At 54.1% G+C, this 20,730-nt stretch overlaps 1 protein-coding gene and 1 pseudogene across 1 annotated transcript; both read left to right on the top strand.

The window, feature by feature from the left end:
• The first annotated feature begins 1,098 nt into the window (after positions 1-1,098).
• On the top strand, positions 1,099-6,517 carry LOC140596554 (uncharacterized; annotated as a pseudogene).
• A 2,523-nt stretch (positions 6,518-9,040) lies between these two features.
• LOC140596551 (uncharacterized) lies at positions 9,041-12,152 on the top strand. Its single transcript, XM_072745117.1, has 3 exons — positions 9,041-9,211; positions 9,859-10,115; positions 10,344-12,152. The coding sequence occupies exons 1-3, from the start codon at positions 9,106-9,108 to the stop codon at positions 10,599-10,601; spliced, it is 621 nt and encodes a 206-aa protein (XP_072601218.1). The 5' UTR covers positions 9,041-9,105; the 3' UTR covers positions 10,602-12,152.
• The last annotated feature ends 8,578 nt before the right edge of the window (positions 12,153-20,730 follow it).

Raw genomic sequence — 20,730 nt, 5'->3', positions numbered from 1 at the left:
GGCTGGGGTTGCTGAAAGCACTCCATCTTTCACCAGCGAGTACTATAGTAGCTTTCAGTATTCTGTAGATCTTCATCAAGTTGGAGAACTTCCCCTCCCTCCCTAGTTTTCTGATCTTATCAAGAATGAGTGTTGAATTTTGTCAGATTCAACTGTCAAATTCTCTGTGTCAATTGACACAACCATGGGATTATTTATGTGGTGTATTGTATCGATGGGCAGATGTGTAAAAGGATCTGCATCTCCAGACATGGTCATGGTGCATGCTTCTGTTCTGAGGCTGCCGAATTCTATTTGCTGTTTTGTTAAGGATTATAGCATCGGTATTGAAAGAGATGGCCTGTAGTGTTCCTTTTTTTGTATTGTCTTGGTCTGATTTTGGTATCAGGATGATTCCAACTTTATAAAGTGAGTTGGAAGGTGTTACCTTTTCTATTTTCTGGAAGAGATGATACAGAATTGGTGTTAATTCTTCATTCTTAAATGTTGAGTAAAATTCTCCAGTGAAGCCACCTGGAGCTGGAGATTCATTTTTCGGAACCTTTACAGTTATGAGTTGAATTTCTTTAGTAAATTACAGGGCTAATCTCATAATCTTTCACGTTAGGTGAATTGTGGTAGTGTGTGTGTTCCCGAGTCGTTCATTGGTCCAGGTCATCAAATTAATGTGTGTAATTGTTCACAGTATTTTCTTATTACCTTTTTGATGTCAGCAGGGTCTGTAGTAGAATTGTTTTCATCCCCAGGTTTGTTAGTCTCTCTCTCTTTTTCTTTGTCATGCCTGTTGGAGATTTGTCAATTTTATTGATATTTTTAAAGAAACAAATTCTGTTTTCTTGCTCTCTGCTGGGTTCCGCCCGCATCCACATGGAGTGCCACATTTTGAACGTCCCGTGCCCGTATTTGCAGACGCAGGCGTCTCAGGGCCAATGATGTGCTAAGTCACCTGGGATCTCAGCGCCAGCAGGTGGTGGAGGCATGACCACATCTCGGCCCCACACCTGCCCCGCCAGAGAGCAGGCTGAGGGAATGGAAGAGCTTTTTCTTCAATAAGTGGAGGATTTGACATTTATTTTTTTCCTTCCTTGGTGGCAGCAGATGGCATTGAGAACCACATCAGAGAAACTCAGACACCGCTAATCGTTCTCTGCGAACGTCATCTACACCACGCCGGGCATGCGTGTAAACAGGTACATCGGCCGCCTCCTGGAAGCGTTCCAGATGGAGCTGGAGATGGCAGACCTGGACTTCTTCACCCTGAAGTACAAGCAGGCTGACCGCGAGCTCAAGGTAGGTGGAAGGGGCCCCAGGTGCCGTCCCCCACCCGTCTCCAGGCGGCGTGGTCCCCAGGTCCCAGGTGCCGCTGCGGGGACCCTGCATGTGTCCTGGCAGCTACAGCCACTGATGGGCGGTCTCCGTGTCTCCCAGTACCACCAGCTCCAGGACGGGATTTCACCAGTGCCGTTGTGCTGGCGCTCATCCTCACCGCCCTGTTCGGCCTCATCTACCTTCTCATCATCCCTCAGTAAGTGTGACGGGCCTGGCCATCAGGGCAGGAGGGTGCCAGAGGCCCTTCCTCGTCTGCTCGTTGCCCCCGTCGTCCCTGGCACCGAGACGGCATGAGCCACAGCCTGTTGTCCCCTGGTTGCAGTCAGCCGTCAGGCCCTGGTGGCACACGTGTGGGATGCTCACGCTCAACTTCTCGTGTGTCATTTACACAGTTCTAAGACACAAGATATTTTCAGCGCCTTTCCATCTGCCCAACGTGTACCCTTGACTTCAGGACAGATTTTCGAGGGACGTTGTTTCTAGGTGCGCGTCATCTTCAGATATGTTAAAGTGAGAAATAGTGGCCTCTGGAAAGGAAGACAAACGTAGTAATTTAGTAATAATCAGTTACCCAAAGTCTGAGTTTGGCAGTGCTTGTTTTCAGGAGGAAAGTCCACTTTCCTTCCAGAGAGGCCACTTTCTTAGACCCCCTGGTGGAGTGGCTCTCCTTGGGTTTCCAGAGTTTCCAGGAAGCACAGGAAGCTGCTCCGTTCCCAGATGCTGTAAACACGGCGACCATCTGATGGCCCGTGTGGGGATCAAGCTTTTCCTAGAAAAGCTGCTCCCAGATGACTTGGCCCAGGAGGGCAGTGCCCAGCAGCAGGTCCTCCATGAGGGAGGGCCTCTCCATGGGCCCCGCTGGTTAGGAGTTGGGGGGAAGAAAGAAAGGGTCTTGGTGGAGCAGTCGGGGGTTGGAATTGCGGGCACTTGTTGGGCACACCTTGCTTGGCCCCAGCCCACAGTGACCCTGCATCTTCTGTTCTAGGAACGTGGTTGACCTCTTGCTCCTGGTGTTCTGCATCTGCTTCCTGGTGGCCTGCGTCCTATACCTGCACATCACTCGGGTCCAGGTGTGTGTGTGTGCATAAGTCCAGACCTGCCATCACCTGGGTCCAGGTGCATGTGTGCATGTGTCCTGTACCTAGACATCACTCAGGTCCAGGTGTGTGTGCGTGTGTACTGTACCTGTACATCACTTGGGTCCAGGAGTGTGGGTGCGTGTGTCCTGTACCTGCATATCACCTGGATCCAGGTAGTTATGTGTGCATGTGTCCTGTATCTGCACATCACTGAGGTCCAGGAGTGTGTGTGCACGTGTCCTGAACCTGCACATCACCTGGGTCCAGGTGCTTGTTGTGTGTCTCCCTGACCTGCAATCCACATGGCCCAGGTGCCTGTATGCCTGTGTCCTGTACCTGCACATTACCTGGGTCCAGGTGCCTGTTGTACTTCTCCCTGACCTATGGTCCATGTGGACCTATGATCCGTGTGTGTGCATGTGTGTCCTGTGCATCACCTGGGTCCAGCTACTTATGTGTGCTTGTGTCCTGTACCTGTACATCACCTGGGTCCAGATACTTATGTGTGCATGTGTCCTGTACCTGCACATCACCTGGGTCCAGATACTTATGTATGCGTGTGTCCTGTACCCGCACATCACTCAGGTCCAGGAGTGTGTGTGCATATGTCCCGTACCTGTGCATCACCTAGATCCAGGTGTATGTGCGTGTGTGTGCTTACATCCTGCTTGTGACAGGTACATGTGTGTCTTGCATCTGTATATCACCTGGGCAGGTATGTGTATTTGCCTGTGTCCTTTACCTGCACATCACCTGGGCCGGTACATGTGTGGCCTCCGCTTGTCCTCTTGACAGGACGGTGGGGCAGTGGAGAGTAGCAGGAGCTCCCCAAGCCCTTTTGTGTGCTGGATCCTGCTCGGAGTTCCAGGAGCGCCCCTGGGACACTGGGCAGGTGGTCCATAGTGATGGGATGAGGGCCGTGGGGTGTTCTGAGTGGAGAGTCCCTCAGGGCAGGGAACCAGCGATCCATCATACGCCTGCGTGGTGGACAGGACACCTGTACAGTGGAGGGTTCTCTGTTGGCTTTGCTGCTGTGAGCTTTGGGGTGGGGGCTGGGCTGGCTCCATGGGTGGCTGTGCTCCTGGGACAGCGCTCGGTCCCAGCCCCGCTGTGGCTCCCCCGTCCGTGTCTTTATGCACCCCATTACCCTGCTTCACCCCATGGCCATGTCCTGCTGACTCAGGATTCTCTTTGTGTAATTGTTGGAAACGGCAACTTTTTAAAAAACTAAATTCGCTTTTATCCACTTAACTTCTTTGTTCTTTATTGGGAACTTTTTTTTTCTTTTAATTGAAAAGATGTTATATATTTAAACCAATTTCCAGTTGTTTGTTCTTCATAGGGTGATACGTGGTTTGGAAACTGCAATTTTCAGATTTAAATAAGATGGTGTTTTCATGTAATTTTGGGGGAGAGTGTGACAGGTGGAGCTGACTCGATGGCCTGCCACCCCCTCCCGGGGAGCCGGGAGCCGGGTGCTGTGACGGACATGTCCCTCCTGGCAGAGGTGGCTTAGCCGAAGCATGTGGAATTTGGAGTGTCATGGCCGTTGGTGCCTCTGCGCTAGCTCTGAGTGTCCTCCCCGGGGTGTGGCTCAGAGATGGTGTGGAGGGGTGGCAACCAGCAGGTGGGGCCCAGCCTCAGTGGAGGGAGGTACAGGTGGGCGAAGCTGTGCATATGGTTGAGCCAGGGTCCATGGTAGCAGGGCCTCCGTGGGAAAGCACGAGTCAGCTGGGCATGCACTTTCCTCTGGGACAGGGCAGGAGGCCACAGGCAGGGCATCCGGGCTGCTGGGCCAGCCCCATGGCCCCCTGGGACCTCCATCCTCCCATTGGCTCCCGCATTGCTGGGGTTGCTGGCACTGGGAACTCCGTGCCTCCATGTCCCTGTCTGTGATGCAGGACAGAATTGAGTTGATATGCACCAGTAGCGGGAGCCTGGCACACAAGGGGAGAAGCTGGAGGACAAAGGAACAGGGTCAGTGGGGCCAGGAGGAGGCCAGGAGTTGGGGATGGGGGGGGCCTGCAGTGCCGTGGGCCAGCAGAGCACGGGCATGAGGGTGCAGGGTGAGAGCTAGGAGGGGCCTGAGCTGGACCAGGTGGCCACGAGTGCCAGTGGGAGCAGGACAGCCAGCCCTGGGTGGGGGGCAGTGGGACCAGGGCTGGCCGCTGGGCAGGAAGGGACTGTCTGCGAGCCTCTGCAGGTTCAGGTATGCTTTGCTCTGAGGGCGCTTGCTGGAGCCTGGGCAGACCCATGTTGTGAGCAGAAGGGGTGGACGCAGCCTCGTCCAGCACAGAGGCTTGCACAGGCCCTGCCCCTGGCGACACCTCATCCTGGGCCGTAAGCTCCAGGTGCCCGTGTAAATCAGGCTGTGTCGAGCCCAGGGAGGTGGCCATGGCGGCCACGGCTGCCTGTCTCACACACCCTCGGCCACAGGCTCAGGCTCGGGATACCGGCACCGTGTGCCTAGGTCGATGCATGGGGTCCTGGCCACAGCACCCTCCATGGAGAGGCAGGTATCCTGTTGTGCTCCGTGGCATCGCTCCTGGTGGCCTTGGCGACGTTACACACCTGTTGTGCTTACAGGTGGTCACAGGGTCATTGCTGGAGTTGGCACGGCTGCCTTTCGTGTGGATGGTGTGGCCCAAGGACGTGCAACCACGGACAATCCGCCAGGCCATGTTTGATGGCTGTGCTTAACGTTCCGAGGGGGTTTCTCCCGGGTTTGGAGCTGATGTGCTGTTTTTTTTTTTTTTCTGTATTACAGCTATTTTCCACGGATGTGTTTGCTCCACGAGTGTATAAGCAAACTGACCGTAAAGATGAGCAGCGACCAGCCTCACAGCTAGGAGAGGCCACATGGAGTCCACGCGTGGCCATCGGTCTCCGTGACCAGCAGCGTTCACTTTTCAGAAGAGCGCGCTACCCCGTTACATGTGAGCGAACGCGTATGCAGGCTCAGGAGTTGGGGGCGAGACGGGGGGTGGGTCTCAGCACCCACGCTGGCAGTCCCGCTCCTGCAGGGCTGTGGGCGTGCTGGCCGACAGGACCGTGGCTTCACAGGTAACAGAAGAGCCAGCTCCCGTGGCATCTCCCGCAGAGAGCCCGCAAGCTGCCCTCCCTGCGCCCTGGCGTCTCCAGTCAGCCCCAGGAAGCAGCATGTCCTAGCATACTGTGTAGGAAGGTCCCTCCCCAGGACCTGGCCTTCCTCCTCAGCTGGGCTGGTGCCCATCGCCGGGGGAGTCTGGAACCTGCGGGCCAGGAGAGCGAGGACACGAGTAGAAAGCAGGTGGTGGGCGGGCGTGGCCCTGCTGCACGGTCCTGGCCACCCCCGCTCCCAGCTGCAGCGTCAGTCCCATCCTCCTGCTGCTGCCGGGCCAGTGACCGCTGCCTCGGAGGTCTCAGGGCACGCACGCCCGCTGGCTCCTGGCTGTGGGCAGCACGTGCTAGAGGGCAGCGGCCCGTAGGCTCACTGTTGGCGGGGTCCCATGGGCTCGTTGGGGGGCCGTCACCTGCCCTGGCGCGTGGAGTTTTTGCGCCCCAGTCCGCCCATTTCCCCTTCCGCCACCGTCTGGCTTTCAAGACCTCTTGCTGCTGAGCCGGGTCCTCTGGAGTCCTCGGTCAGGAACCCGTCCCTCCGGTCACACTGCGACCCTCTGCCATGGGTGGCCGTGGGCCGGGGGTGGTAGCTCTTCGGGGCACGGCACTGGGGGAGGAACCCTATGCCGTCCTGTGCCGTGTCACAGGCAGCAGATCCAGGCTGGTCTTACCGTGCGCCTCTGGCTGTGTTTATGACTGAGGCTGAGAGTTCTGACGTTTCGACAAATGTTTCGGGGGTCACGGGGCACCGCCAGGCCCAGACAGCACCCCAGCGCCCAGGAGGACGTGCCTCAGCTCTGCAAGGGCGGCTGCCCAGTTGACACCATCCCTGAATCTTCAAAAGGCCATTTCCACATCAGCAAAGCTGCTGTGTCCAGATGGGGTGGGGGTGGGGCCGTGGCAAGAGCAGCAGCTCCAGGCTGTGGGGTCCCCTCCCTCCCCCATGAGAATGCCGGGCCGCAGTAGGCTCGGCAGCATGGCTGGGGTGAGGGGTCTGCTGGCTTTGGGGCCTGTCACTGGGCGGGGAGGGACCCTCGTTCCTGGCATCCCTTCCCGGATCCCCGGTTGGGAGGAGCTCGGCTGGTGGGGGCTCCCTGCATCTCTGGGGGCCACTGGGCCTCGGCGCTGGCCACGGTCAGGTCGGCTGAGGCAAGCGGGCCCCGTGTCCTGAATGTCACCTCCTCCGTGTCTGCAGAGCGGGCTGTCCCTGCCCCCATCATCACACTGCATCCGCCGAGGTCCCCGTGGGTGCTGTTCACATGGGACACGGGCACTTTCCTCCCACTGAGACCACTCTTTCCACATACGTGTGTCACAGCAGTGGCTTCTTTGGCACACTGTTCTGGTCGTGCTCCTTCCGAGTCCCTGCCTGTCCCTCTGGGGCTGGGGTTCACCTATCGGGGCAGCCAGCTGCTCTGGGGGCTCCCACCCACCCGCGAGCTCATGAATGGAGAAGGCCCACGAGCTGGTCTGTGTCTGCTGTGGGCTTGTTGCCGGTGGGCCTGGAGATCCCCAGGGCGGGCAGAGGGCAGGGGAGACACCTGGCTGGGGTAGGGGCAGGAACCCTGGGGCCCTGCGAGTGTGAGCAGATGACTGCCCACGTCTCCGATCTCATGTGGCGGGGGTCTTGGCATGGAGCACCCAGCTGGCCAGGTGTCCACGACCCTGAGCTGGGCCTGTGACGAGGATGACAGGTCACGCAAGGCCACAGCACCCCGTGGTTCCTGCTAGCCTGCGTCCTAGCCCTGGCGTGCTCTCTGAACCCGGCGAGGCAGTGTGCCCAGCACTGTGCACTCCGCTGTGCTCAGTGGCCCCGAGGCCTGGGTCCCAAGACACCGGGTCCCTGTATGTCACTGTGCACTGTGGAGTGAGTGCAGGGGAGCTGGCGCCCGGGCAGCCGATGGAGCAGCACCGGGGTGCCCTGAGTGTTGGCGGTGTGACAGGCGCTCAGCGGGCGCCCCGGGGCAGATGTGACCGAGGCCAGCCCCCGGCGGCTCGCTGGCTCTCCCATTTTCGCCGAGCGTCGTGTGGCGCTGGCACGTGTGTGGCGGGAGCAGAGCTGTCCTGGGTGAGTGCATCCAGGACTCGTAAGTCCCTGCTCATCAGTAGGACATCCAGGAGCGGCTAGCGCCCGCCGCGTGTCCCCTTCAGTGAGTAGAGCGCAGAGGGAGTGCCAGACCAGAGGAGCCACGTGGGCAGATTGTGTCCCCCGTGAGGCATCATCGTCGGAACCCACCACCCATTGGCCAGTTGGCAGCCAAATGGGAATGGCGCATCCGCCCCGCAGGCTGCCCCCGACTCTGAGCCCCGCTTGCACACTCCGGGCTGCCTCCCGCTTCAGCCTCCCTGCACCCCGGGCACAGCTTGCTGAGCATCGGCCAGTGGCCCTCCAGTCACCAGTGGCCACCAGAGGCCAGGCCTGGGCAGTGCCTCCAGGGGCTCCTGATGTCCACAGCCGGAGGAGCCTTACCCTGCGTTTGCTGAGCGAATGCGTGAGCAGCGTGTGCCTTGTCGGCCGGGCAAGGGTCCGTGGGCACATCTCTGTCCCGGCCAGGGGCGGACACGAGATTGGACAGGGAGGGAGGTGGCTAGTGCGAGGTGTGAGCAGTCGGGGCTGGCGCCACCGCAGGGGGCTCCTCTCCCTGAGATCTGGGGGCCCAGCGTGTCTGCGCAGTGTGGCAGCATCAGGCTCAGGAATCCTGAATGGAATCCGGAACTGTGGCTGCGCCGTGGGAGTCCCGTTGGACCCAGAAGGCCAGCTGGTGGGGACAGGACGGTCGAGACATCCCCAGGGGAGGGCCGCGGATGGGGCTGGCCCTGGCTGGCTGCGGGTCTCATCAGCGTCTTGTGCAGGGTCCCTGCAGTCTTTATATTAGTTTTTGTTTCAAATTTCATGAGCGTGAATCTAAAAAGAGCTTTGCGCTTTTATCCACAAAGTCACATGTTGACTATTGCAAAATGTATTTAAGCTGCCTTCTATTAAGCGCGCAGGCACTTTTAGAAAGATTTTATTTGAGAGAGAGCAAGAAAGAGCACAATTTTGGGGACGGGCAGAGGGAGTGGGAGAAACAGACTCCTTGCCGAGTGGGGAGCCCGACGTGGGACTCGGTCCCAGGACCCTGAGATCATGTCCTGAGCTGCCCAGGTTCACCCAAATAGATTTAAAATAAAATTTCTAGTAACAAAAACAGTTTAAAATCTATGTGAAGAAAATGATAAAATTTAAAGTACCTAAAAAAAGACACAAGTATGTGTAAATCCTTATTTAATATAATAACAATATATGAACTTGCAAAACACATGACATAGTAAGGATTTAATGTAATAAAAATCTCAAATTAACCAGTTCATTCTAGTGCCAGAGTCACAGTGTGGGGCACACGGTGGCGGGTGTGGTTGTTTTTCACTGAAAGACAGTAGTTTTTGTTTCTTTTAATTTTGGCAGCGTCGACCTGGGAGAGGAAGCCTGGGCACAGCTGAGATGTGTGTGTGGGGGCTGGGTGGGGAGCCAGCGGCACCAGGGCATGCAGCACATTCTGTGCTGTGACCGTTCCTGCGACCCGAACCAACTCTAAGAAACGCCTGTGTTCACAGTAATATGTTTTATTGTCCAGTGTTTTCCAGGATGCCTGACCATCCAGATCCGTACCGTCTTGTGTATTTTCATAGTGGTCTTGACCTACTCTGTCGCCCAAGGATGTGTGGTGAGCATGTCTGCAGGCAGCAGGGTGTAGCGGGGGGAGTCCCACGAGGTGTGTAGGGGTGAGGGGGGCTGTCTCCGGGTGAAGGGACACCCAGCCCCTCCCCAGTGCGCAGTAGAAGCTGGGGCAGAAGTCAGGGCAGGGGGGTGGGGCGCTGAGTACCAGGAGGGTGGCAGGGGCTGTCTGGGGGGCCGAGGGGGGTCTCTTGCTTCTCCCAGCCTACACTGGGAGGAGCCTGGAGGGCACAGCAAGGGAGGGGCGGGCGGCACCTGGGGGCATCCCCTCCTTCCCACAGGAAGCTGTAGCAGCAGGTGGACGGTGCAGGTGGGGCTGAGGGCAGCTGGTCCTGAGCCCCCGTCTCCCTGCCACCCCTGCCCCTGCCTCAACACCCCTGCCCCTCCACCCCTGCTCTTCTGCCCCTGGCTCCTCCACCCCTGGTCTTTTGCCCTTGGATCCTCCACCCCTGCTCTTCTGTCCCTGACCCCTCTGCCCCTGCCCCCTCCACTCCTGCCCCTGCTGTCTCCACTCCCCACCATCACCTCCATCCCTGCCTCCTCTTGACCCTCTGTCCCCTCTGCCCCTGCCTTCTCCACCCCTTCCCCCTCCCCCTCTGCCGCTGCCCCGTCTGCCCACCCCTTTGCCCCCTCCAGGTGGGCTGTCTGCCCTGGGCCTGGAGCTCCAGCCCCGACAGGTCCCTGGTGGTCCTGACACCCGGCAACCACAACACACTGCTAGCCACTTCACCCTGCGAGTCTGCGCCCCACGCCCTGCTCTGCGGCCTGGTGGGAACACTTCCACTGGCCATCTTCCTGCGAGTGTCCTCCCTGCCCAAAATGATCCTGCTCCTCGTGCTCACCACGTCCTACATCCTGGTCCTAGAGCTCAGCGGCTACACCCGGGCCTTGGGGTAGGTGCGCTGCTGCCAGGCTCCCTGGACACACCCGTCAGGCGCTGCCTGCTTCCGCGGCTTCTCCGTGTGTCCATTTGGGCCCAGGGCCAGAGAGGCCTCGGATCGGGCGGGAGGTGCTGCAGCCGGGCCGGTGGCAGGTGCTGCCGACCTGCCTGCCCCGGGGGCCCGTGCACGGGTCTCAGGCCCTCTGTACTGATGAGGTTTCCCTCCTTGCCCCCCCTCCAGGGGCGGCGCAGTGTCCAGGCACGGCTTCAAGCCCATCATGGCCATCCTGCTGTTCTCGTGAACGCTGGCCCTGCACACCTGGCAGGTGGATGTCACGCTGCAGCTGGACTACCTCTGGACAGCACAGGCAAGATGCCCTCTGTGTGCTTCGGGAATGGTGGGGTGCGGCAAAGGAGCCCCTGGGGAGGGACCGTGCGGGTGGAGGGGCTAGTGCTGGGGCAGGATGGGGACCAGGGGAAGCTGAGTACAGCCCTATGAGCCCCGCCTGACAGGCACAGGAGTTTGGTGGCATCCTGAACAGTGAGCTCCCCATCCCGAGGCGTCCGGCAGTACGGCTGCCGCGCACAGTGGCTCAGCATTTGCTGCGCTGCACGGGACAGCGGGTCTCCCCAGGGTCATGGGAGTCTCCAGAAAACACTGACTCTTGCACCGCCCACCCAAGTTAGTAGGTGTGCGGGTGCAGGTATGCGAGCTGTCGGCCCCGAGCCGGGGAGGGAGGGGATGACAACCGGAGGCATGGGCTGTGCACCTGCCAGGCGACCAGCACACCAGTGCACGTCTGGGCCAGCTGGGCATGCGCGAGGGGCCCCCCTCGTCCCCTGCTGTGTCCCTGACCTCCGGATGGGGAGGCCATCCGGCTTGCTGGACAAGTCCACCTGTGCAACTTGCAGACGTCTGGACCCTGAGTGGGGGGCCTCCCTTGGCTTCCCCGGCTAGAAGTGAGCAGGGGGCATGCTCTAGAACAGAGACGGTGGATGCGAGCTCTCAGGAGCTTTTTCTAATCCTGATGTATTACGAAGCCGCTCTCTAGCATCCGAGGCATTTAATGGTGTCTGGTCTTCATGGCAGCCCTGCCCAGGGCATGGGCCTGCAGGTGGGGAGCAGGGCAGCGATGTGAGGTGCTCGGGTCCGGGCGGCTGATACATGGCCCAGCAGGGAGGAGCCGGGGTCTGAATGGTGTCTGGAGCAGGGGGGCAGTCACCTCATCCTGGGAGTGCTATGTCCAGCCTGGGGCCCCCCTGGGGGCCAGAGTGCAGGGAGAGCCAGTGTTCGATGCCAGACAGGTGGAGCCCAGAGGATTGGGGGGTGAGGTCGCCCTCGCTGAAGAAGACCATGGGCTGCAGAGACCAGCACGGACACCTGGAAGTGATGTTTGGTGGCCGTGTGGGCGCCCTGTGGCCCGGTCCAGGTGACACAAAACCTTCCAGCCTGGGTGAGGATACAGTGACTAGTTCCCCACCAGGACGGGCTTGGCGGTGGGCCTGGCATGCAGTAAGCGCTCGGTGTGGCTGGGCGGCCTCTGGACGCTGCCTTGTTCATCTCTTGGGACGCTCCACCTGCAGGAGGCCAGTCTGATACCTTTACTCTGGTTTTGTTAACCTGGGAAAGACAGGTCCCCGCTAAGGATGTACGGGCTGGATGCGTGTTCGGGACCATGAAGGGTGATTTCATTCCTCCGGGTAGACAGAGGAGGGGAAGCTGTGTGCATGCGCGTGTGCATACCCGAGTACACAGGGGGTCTGCACACACATCCGTATGCCGGGGGACAACGTAGCCTAATTATTCTTTACCGCATAACACGTGTACTGAGGTTAAAACCACGCTCTTGGGATCCCTGGGTGGCGCAGCGGTTTGGCGCCTGCCTTTGGCCCAGGGCGCGATCCTGGAGACCCGGGATCGAATCCCACATCGGGCTCCCGGTGCATGGAGCCTGCTTCTCCCTCCGCCTGTGTCTCTGCCTCTCTCTCTCTCTCTCTGTGACTATCATAAATAAATAAAAAAATTTAAAAAAAAATTAAAAAAAAAAAAACCACGCTCTTCACGCTTCATGGCTGTAAAGTATGCAGTTCGGTGATTTCCAGTGTATTTACAGACTTGGGCCACCGTCGCCACGGTCAGGGTTAGAGCATCTTCACGTTCCCAGAGAGCCCTGTACCCAGCAGTGGTCACTCCCTACGTCTGCCGCCCCAACCCCGTGGATGCGTGCTTCTGCTCATTGCCCATCCCGCGTCTGCTCTGGGCAGCCCACGCCCCCGAGTGCTGGGGAGACCCCTGATCCTGAGGGGCTCGCTGCCTGGTGCCGTCTTCAGTGTACACCCAGTGGATTCTGTGTTCTGGGTGGGCAGAGGCTCTGGAATGCCGAGCCCTCTGAACCCCTGTCCATGGGGCTGGGACGTCCTGGGGGGGGGGGTACAGTGCTGGCTTGAGTCCCCCTGCAGACCGGGGAGCGCACCAGATGCTGGCTCTGTCCCTGAAGGGACTTGAGCTGCCACCGTCATCCCACATGAGGGCCCGACCACAGCCCACATTGGGTGGGTCAGGGGTAGGACCATCGGCTCACCTGAGATGGGCGGGTCTAGGGCCACTGCAGGCGCCCCGAGGCAGGCCACCAGACAAGACTCACAGCTTTCAGCCAAGGGACCCGGCTGGCCCTCTGTACCGTGCCAGGAGGTGCCCAGCCACGTTCTCCCCTGGCCTGCTGATGCTCCACCATGGCCAAGCCCAGAGGTCTCAGGTCAGAGCCGATGCCAGACAGATGGCCGCATACGAGGGCTCCCAGAAGGGAGACCCGACTGCTGCTGTTTGCCACAGCCTCACCAGGTGACGGAGCACAGAGTCTCTCGTGGGCTGTGCCAGGGGACTCAGGGGACTCTTGTCTGGCTGCGGCTGGCTGTCCAGGGGGACCAGGCTGGCTGGTCCCTAGAGGTGCCCACCCCACGGTCAGCTGGCTCATCTGGTTTCAGGTCTTTAGTTGTGATTAGCTACTCAGCTTGAGGAGAGCAGTCAGGGTGCGCTGGAGAGCCGGGTTGGCCTGGGGTGTGCGCATCTGGCTTCCGGCTTGTTCACCAGGCACCTGCCGTGCGGCCAGCGGCACAGTCAGAGGCTGCGGTGCCCCGCCTGGGTTGGCAGGCGCTCTTCTCGGTGTCCCTTTAGATGGTGTAAGCCCAGTGATTGGGCCTGCCCTGGGGTTCCCCACTGGCAATACCCTGGGCCCCCACCTCTAGGTGAGTTTTCCGGGGAGCTCAGTGGCAGGGAGACCCTCCACGTGTCACTGGGAAGGGGTGCCTACATGCGACACACTGACATATTTTCCCAAGGACGTGTAATGGGAAAGGCCACCTCACCTTCCTGTAAACCCAGCAAAACAAGGACATTTCTTGACTTTGGCTGTTTTCTCTGTGGGTCGGTAAGCCTGTCACGCAGACATCACAGAGTCTCATGCTGTTGTGGAACGGTCAGGCCAGGTCTTGGGGTTAATTAATTATGGACCCCAGGTGGTCACAGGAGCCTGCATGCATGAGCTTGCCTCCTCGTCTGTGGCCACCGCAATGCCTGTGTGCCAGAGCCGTGTTTTCTTTGGATTCCCCAGACAATCGGGATGCCGACCTTAGTTTGGGTGATAGTAGGGCAGCTTGTTCCTGCACAGGGAATGCCTGTCTCAGGAGGGTGATTCCCATCGGTGGTGGAGCCATAGTGGCGGCACTCGGAGGGAAGGTGGCCTGGCGTGGGCTTGCCTGTCATGCGGGAACGGTTCTGTGTGTTGTTGGATTCGCTTTGCCAAAACGTGGTGAGGGGATTTGCGTCGAAGCTCATGAATAATGTAGTTCTCTCATTTCTATCTATCTATCTATCTATCTATCTATCTATCTATCTATCTATCATCTATCTATCAATCTATCTATCTATCTATCTAGATTTATTTTTTATTGGTGTTCAATTTGCCAACATATAGGTTGTTCTCTCATTTTCTAGGCCAGACAAGGCTTTGAGGTCAGAGCGAAGCAGGCCTCACCAGGGGGGACCTGTTCCTTCCTTTGCGGGTTTCTGGAAGAGTTTGTAGAATTGGTACCATTTCTTCCTCAGACGTTTTGGGAAGTGAAGCCTTCGACTTGGATTTGTATGTCTGTCTTTAGAGTAGGAAGGTTTGAACTAAAATGAACTTCTCTAAAGATAAAGGGCCATAAGACTTTCTTTTTTTTTTCTTTTTTGAGGTAGCTTTGGGAATTTATGTCATTCCCTGACGTTGTTCATTCGATTATCACAAACTTGTTTTTACTATTCCCTTCTTACCCACTTTACCATTTGTCAGATTTGTGGTGACATCCCCTCTCTCCTGATGTAGGATTGTGTAGACTCTTTTTTTTTTTTTTTTGATCAATGTGACTAGAAGTTGATACATTTTATTGATCTCAAGAAATAGCTTTTGGTCTTACTGATCTTTCTCTGTTATTTTGAGTTTCCAATTTCACTGTTCTACTCTGATCTTTATTTTCTTCTGATAACTTTGGGGTTAATTTACTCATATTCTCTAGTTTCTCAAGATGATTTGTACTTTCTCTAACTCAGGGGTTTTATTATACATTTTCCTCCAAGTGCTGCTTAATTCACAAATTTTGCCTTTAAATGTCATTTCATTTTCCTTTGGCTCAAAGATCTTTCTTGTTGTTGTTGCTGTTGTTGTTGTTCTTCTTCTTCTTCTTCTTTCTTCTTCTTCTTCTTCTTTCTTCTTTCTTCTTTCTTCTTCTTTCTTCTTTCTTCTTCCTCAACAAAGAGTTATGAAGACATACATTCTTTTGTTGAAGATTACTCAGGGATCTTTCGGTTACTGACTTCTCCTTAGTTATACTGTGGTCAGAGATTATGCCTTGAATTCTTTTAGATTTCTTGAGAAAGAGGGGCACGTGGCTGGCTCGGTTAAGCTCCTGAACTCATTTTTGCAAACTCTATCATCCATGTTTCATTTTGTGGCTGTTGGATGGTGTGGTTTTTTAAAATTTATTTTTATTTTTATTTTTTTATTTTTTATTTTTTTCGACGGTGTGTTTCATGAATGCCAATGAGGCCACCCTGGCCGAGGATGCTCATAGGTCTTCTATGCCCTAATGGACTTTATGCCCAGATATTCTACCAATTTTTGAGAGAATGATATTGAAATCTCCCGTTGTACCTGTGGACAGAATTTTGTGCGGTTCTACCAATTTTTCCTTCATGTATTTTTTTTTTATTATTTATGATAGTCACAGAGAGAGAGAGAGAGAGAGAGAGAGAGAGAGGCAGAGACACAGGCAGAGGGAGAAGCAGGCTCCATGCACCGGGAGCCCGATGTGGGATTCGATCCCGGGTCTCCAGGATCGCGCCCTGGGCCAAAGACAGGCGCCAAACCGCTGCGCCACCCAGGGATCCCGCCTTCATGTATTTTGGCAATTCATTATTAGGTTCATAATAAATGTTTAGGATGAGGCTGTCCTCTTGGTAAGTTGGAACCTTTGTCCCCTTTATCACTATGGAAAGAGCTGCTTTTCCCAGGTAATGTGCTTGGCTCTGCAGTATACTTTACATGATATTGTATAGGTAATCCAGCTCCCTTTATAAATTTTTCTATCATTTTACTTTTAACTTTTCTATACATTTTTACTTAAGGTGGGTTTCTCATAAGCAAAAAACAGTTGGACCAACATATGATTGGACCTTGCCTTCTTATCCAACTTATAAATCTCTGCTTTTTAAATTGAGCTGTTCAGACCATTTATAATTAATATGATTATTGATGCATTGGATTTGAATCTTTTATCTTGCTGTCTCCTATTTGTCATGTCTGCCCATCTGTTCTTTGTGGTATTTTCCCTCTTTTTCTGCCTGCTTTGGATTAAATATTTTTGTTATTCTATTAAAATATAAAACAGTATTTATTATTCCATTGATTACTTTATTAACAGTAATAATTTGTCTCTCTTGCTCTCCCTCTTCTTTTTCCCTTCCTCTTTTTATTAGCTGCATTCTTTGTTGTATTATTATTCCTTTTAGGTTTCAAGCTTTTATATAAATTTGATGGTTAACATATAGCTATTATTAGTTTCAAGGGTAGAATTTAGTGATCCATCACTTACACATACTGCTCAGTGCTCATCACAGGTGCCCTCCTTAATACCCACTCCCACTCTCCCCTCCCCTCAGCAACCCTCAACGTATTCTCTGTAGTTAAGAATCTGTTTCCTGGTTTGCCTCTCTCTCTTTTCTCTCCATGTGTTCATCTGTTTCATTTCTTAAATTCCATACATAAGTGAAATTATATGGTGTTTGTCTTTCTCTGACTGACTTATTTCACTTAGCATCATACGCTCTAGCTCCAACCAGGATGTTGCAAGTGGCAAGATTTCATTCTTTTTGATGGCCAAGTAGTATTCCATCATATATATATATAGACTACATCTTTTTTTTGTTTTTGTTTTTACATTTGTATTTGTTTTTATTAAAATTCAATTTTCCACCATATAGTGTAACATCCAGTGGTCGTCCAATCAAGTGCCCTCCTCAGTCACCCAGTTACCCCATCCCGCCACCCACCTCCCCTTCTGCAACCCTTTGTTTCTTTCCCAGAGTTAGGAGTCTCTCATGATTTGTCTCCCTCTCTAATTTTTCCTGCTCACTTCCCCTCCTTTCCCTTATAATCCCTTTCACTATTTCTTATATTCCACATATGAGTGAAACCATATGATTATTGTCCTTCTCCAATTGACTTTTTCACTCAGCATAATACCTTCCAGTTCTATCCACATCGAAGCAAATGGTGGGTTTTTGTCCTTTCTGATGGCAGAATAATATTCCATTGTATACATAGACCGCATCTTTATCCATTCATCTGTTGAAGGACATCTCGGCTTCTTCCACAGTGTGGCTATTGTGGACATTGCTGCTATAAACATTGGGGTGCAGGTGTCCCACCGTTTCACTGCATCTGTATCTTTGGGGTAAATCCCCATCAGTGCACTTGCTGGGCTATAGGGTAGCTCTATTTTTAACTTCTTAAGGAGCCTCCACACAGTTTTCCAGAGTGGCTGCACCAGTTCATGTTCCTACCAACAGTGCAAGAGGGTCCCCCTTTCTCTACATCTTCTCCAACATGTGTTTCCTTTCTTGTAAATTTTCACCATTCTCACTGGGGTGAGAACAATCTTTATCCGTGAACGTTGATAAACATTTAGGCTCTCTTGATAGTTTGGCTATTGTTGATAACGCTGCTATAAACATCAGGGGGCATGTACCCCTTTGAATTAGTATTTTTGTATCTTTTGGGTAAATACATAGTAGTGCAATTACTGGATCTTAGGGTAGTTCTATTTTAACTCTTTGAGGAAACTCCATACTGTTTTCCAGAATAGCTGTACCACTTTTCATTCCCACAAGCAATGAAAGAGGGTTTCCCTTTCTCTACATATTCACCAACACTTGTTGCTTCTTGAGTTGTAAATTTTGGCCATTCTGACAGGTGTGAGATGATGTCTCATCATGGTTTGATTTGTATTTCCTTTTTAAAAATTTTTTAAATTTTTATTTATTTATGATAGTCACAGAGAGAGAAAGAGAGAGAGGCAGAGACATAGGCAGAGGGAGCAGCACGCTCCATGCACTGGGAGCCCAATGTGGGATTCAATTCCGGGTCTCCAGGATCGCGCCCTGGGCCAAAGGCAGGCGCCAAACCGCTGCGCCACCCAGGGATCCCTGATTTGTATTTCCGTGATGATGAGTGATGTTATATATCTTTCCATGTGTCTGTTGGCCATCTGTATGGCTTATTTGGAAAAATGTCTATTCGTGTCTTCTGCCTATTTCCTAGCTGGATTATTTGTTTTTTGGGTGTTGAGTTGGATAAGTTCTCTATAGATTTTGGATACTAACCCTTTATCAAGTATGTCATTTGTAAACATCTTGTCCCATTCTGTAGGCTGCCTTTAGTTTCATTGTTTCCTTCACTGTGCAGAAGATTTTTATCTTGATGAGGTCCCAATTGTTCACTTTTAGCTTTGTTTCCCTTTCCTCTGGAGACACGTCTAGGAAGAAATTACTATGGCCAATATCAGGGAGGTTACTCTGTGTCTCTTCTGGGATTTTTATGGTTTCAAATTTATTTTGACTAAATTAATTTTGGCCTGTAGAATGTAAGAAAGTGGTCTGGATTCATTCTTCTGCATGGGGCTGTCCAGTTTTCCTTACACCATTTGTTGAAGAGACAGTCTTTTATCCATCGGATATTGTCTCTTGCTTTGTTAAGGATCAGTTGACCATAGAGTTGAGTATCCATTTCTGGGCTCTCTATTCTGTTCCACTGATCTATGTGTTTATTTTTGTGCCAGTACCATAGTGTCTTGATCACAGCTTTGTAATACAGCTTGAAGTCCAGAATTGTGATGCCTCCCACTTTGCTTTCTTTTTCAAGATTGCTCTAGCTATTTGGGTTTTTTTGTGATTCCATACAAATTTGGGTATTGTTTTTTCTGGCTCTGTGAAAAGTGCTGGTGGTATTTTGATACGGATTACATTACTTGTGTGGATCGCTTTGGGTAGTATAGATATTTTAACCATATGTGTTCTTCAAATCCATGAGCATGGAATTTTTTCCATTCTTTTGTGTTCGCTTCAATTTCTTTCATGAGTGTTCTATAGCTCTAAGAGTATAGATCTTCTACCTATTTGGTTAGGTATATTGCTGGGGGCGGGCCTGTCTGTGGCCTGGGCGTGGCCAGGGCGTGGCTGGGGTTGGGGCGTGGCCGGGATCTTGCCCAGGCACCTGACCCCAGCTTGACCCAAAGGCCCCAGGGCGTGGCCGCGGGAGGAGCTGGGCACAGATGCAGCGACCCCTCGGCCCTGGCAGGAGGTTGCTCGGCCGCGCCGCCGCTCCAGGCCCGCGGTTCCCCGCGCTCCAGGCTCCCGGCAGCGGCTCTGCAGTCCTCGGCCCCCGGCGCAGGTCAGCGTGGGCCCCAGGAGGCGTGACGGCCCCAGGGTGGCTGTGCGAGAGGCATCGGGCCCTCGCTGGTGGCGCGGCGGGTGCCTGGGAGGGGCCGGGCGGGGGAAGGCGGGCCTCGGTGGCCACATGGAGGTGCCCAAGTGGCAAGCCGGGCCGACACCCTTTGGGCCGCCGAGGTGCCGGGCAGAGGGCTGCACGGGGGAGGAGTGGTGGGACCTGTTGGCGGAGGGGGGTGGCGATGGTGCCTCCTATGGGTCAGGCCAGGTCTCCTCCGGGCGGCTCAGGGAGGGTGCGGGGCCCCTCCCCGGTCTCAGGGAGGTGCAGTGGACCCATCTGCGCCCTCAGACGGGTTACGATGCAGGCACCGTCCAACGTCAGGGCTCGGCCTTGGGGCGGTGTTAGGAGTCTCTCCTGTTCAGTCTCCCTTTCCCCTATCTCCCACTAATTTTTCTCTCCTTTCCCCTCTATCCCCTTTCACTATTTTTTTCATCCTCCCCAGAAGAATGAGACCATATGATGTTTGTCCTTCGCCGATTGCCTTCTTTCCCTCAGCCTTAATACCCTCGGGTTCCATCCACGTGGAAGCAAATGGTGGGTGTTTGTCGTTCATAACGGCTGAGTAAACTTCCATTGTGTACAGAGAACACACGCCCTCCTTATCCATTCATCTTTCGATGGACACCGAGGCTCCTTCCGCAGTGTGGCTATCATGGGTGTTGCCGGTCAAAACCTCGGGGTGCGGGTGTCCTGGCATTTCCCTTCAGCTGTATCATTGGGGTACATCTCCACCAGTGCACCCCCATGCTGGATCACAGGGCAGATCCGTTGTTACCTCTCTGAGGCACCTGCACACGGTTTTCCAGGAGTGGCTGCACCAGGTCCCATTCCCACCAGCAGTGCAAGAGGGTTCCCCTTTCTCCACATCCTCGCCGACATTCGCTGCTTCCTGTCTTGTTAACATTCACCGTGGTCACTGGTATGTCAGGTGGGATCTCGTTGTGCTTTTGACCTGTATTTCCCTGACGGCCAGTGATGCAGCGCATTGTCTCATGTGCTTGTTGGCCACGCCTACGTCTTCCTCTGTGACATTTCTGTTCACATCTCTTGCCCGTCTACCGGATTGGATCCTTGGTCTCTTTGCTGTGGAGTTGCAGAAGTTCTTCAGAGATCTTGGATACTGGCCCTTTACCTGACAGGGTCATTTCCACATATCTTCTCCCACTCTGTGCGTTGGCTTTAAGTTTTGTTGAGTGCTTCTTTTGCTGTGCGGAAGCTGCTCATCTTGGTGAAGTCCCAGCGATCCATATTTGCTCTTGTTTCTCTGGCCTTTGTGGCTGATGTAATTTGCACGAAGTTGCTGTGGCCCAGTTCAAGAAGGGTGTTGTTGCCTGTGTTCTCCCTAAAAAATCCCCTAGGATTTTGATGGAATCTTGTCTTGCATTTAGATCCTTTCCATTTTGAGTTTATCCTTCTGTATGGTGTGAGAGGAATGGTCCAGTTTCATTCTTTGCCTGTGGCTGTCCAGTGTTCCCAGAAGCATTTATTGAAGAGACTGTCTTTTCTTTTTCCCCGTGCATGGTCTTTCCTGCCTGGCTGAATATTTGTTACCCGTAGAGTTGAGGGTCCACCTCTGGATGCTGTCTC

This window comes from Vulpes vulpes, unplaced genomic scaffold (genome assembly GCF_048418805.1).
Source record: "Vulpes vulpes isolate BD-2025 unplaced genomic scaffold, VulVul3 Bu000000624, whole genome shotgun sequence".
NCBI classification, from domain to species: domain Eukaryota; kingdom Metazoa; phylum Chordata; class Mammalia; order Carnivora; family Canidae; genus Vulpes; species Vulpes vulpes.
The sequence above is the reverse complement of the archived record's forward strand: the minus strand, read 5'-3'. Positions and strand labels throughout refer to the sequence as shown.

Coding starts and splice junctions, on each gene's coding strand:
- LOC140596551 (XM_072745117.1), top strand. CDS start 9,106: ATGTTTTATTGTCCAGTGTTTTCCAGGATGCCTGACCATCCAGATCCG. Junction 9,212..9,858: donor CTGTCGCCCAAGGATGTGTG/GTGAGCATGTCT, acceptor TGCCCCCTCCAG/GTGGGCTGTCTGCCCTGGGC. Junction 10,116..10,343: donor GGCTACACCCGGGCCTTGGG/GTAGGTGCGCTG, acceptor CCCCCCCTCCAG/GGGCGGCGCAGTGTCCAGGC.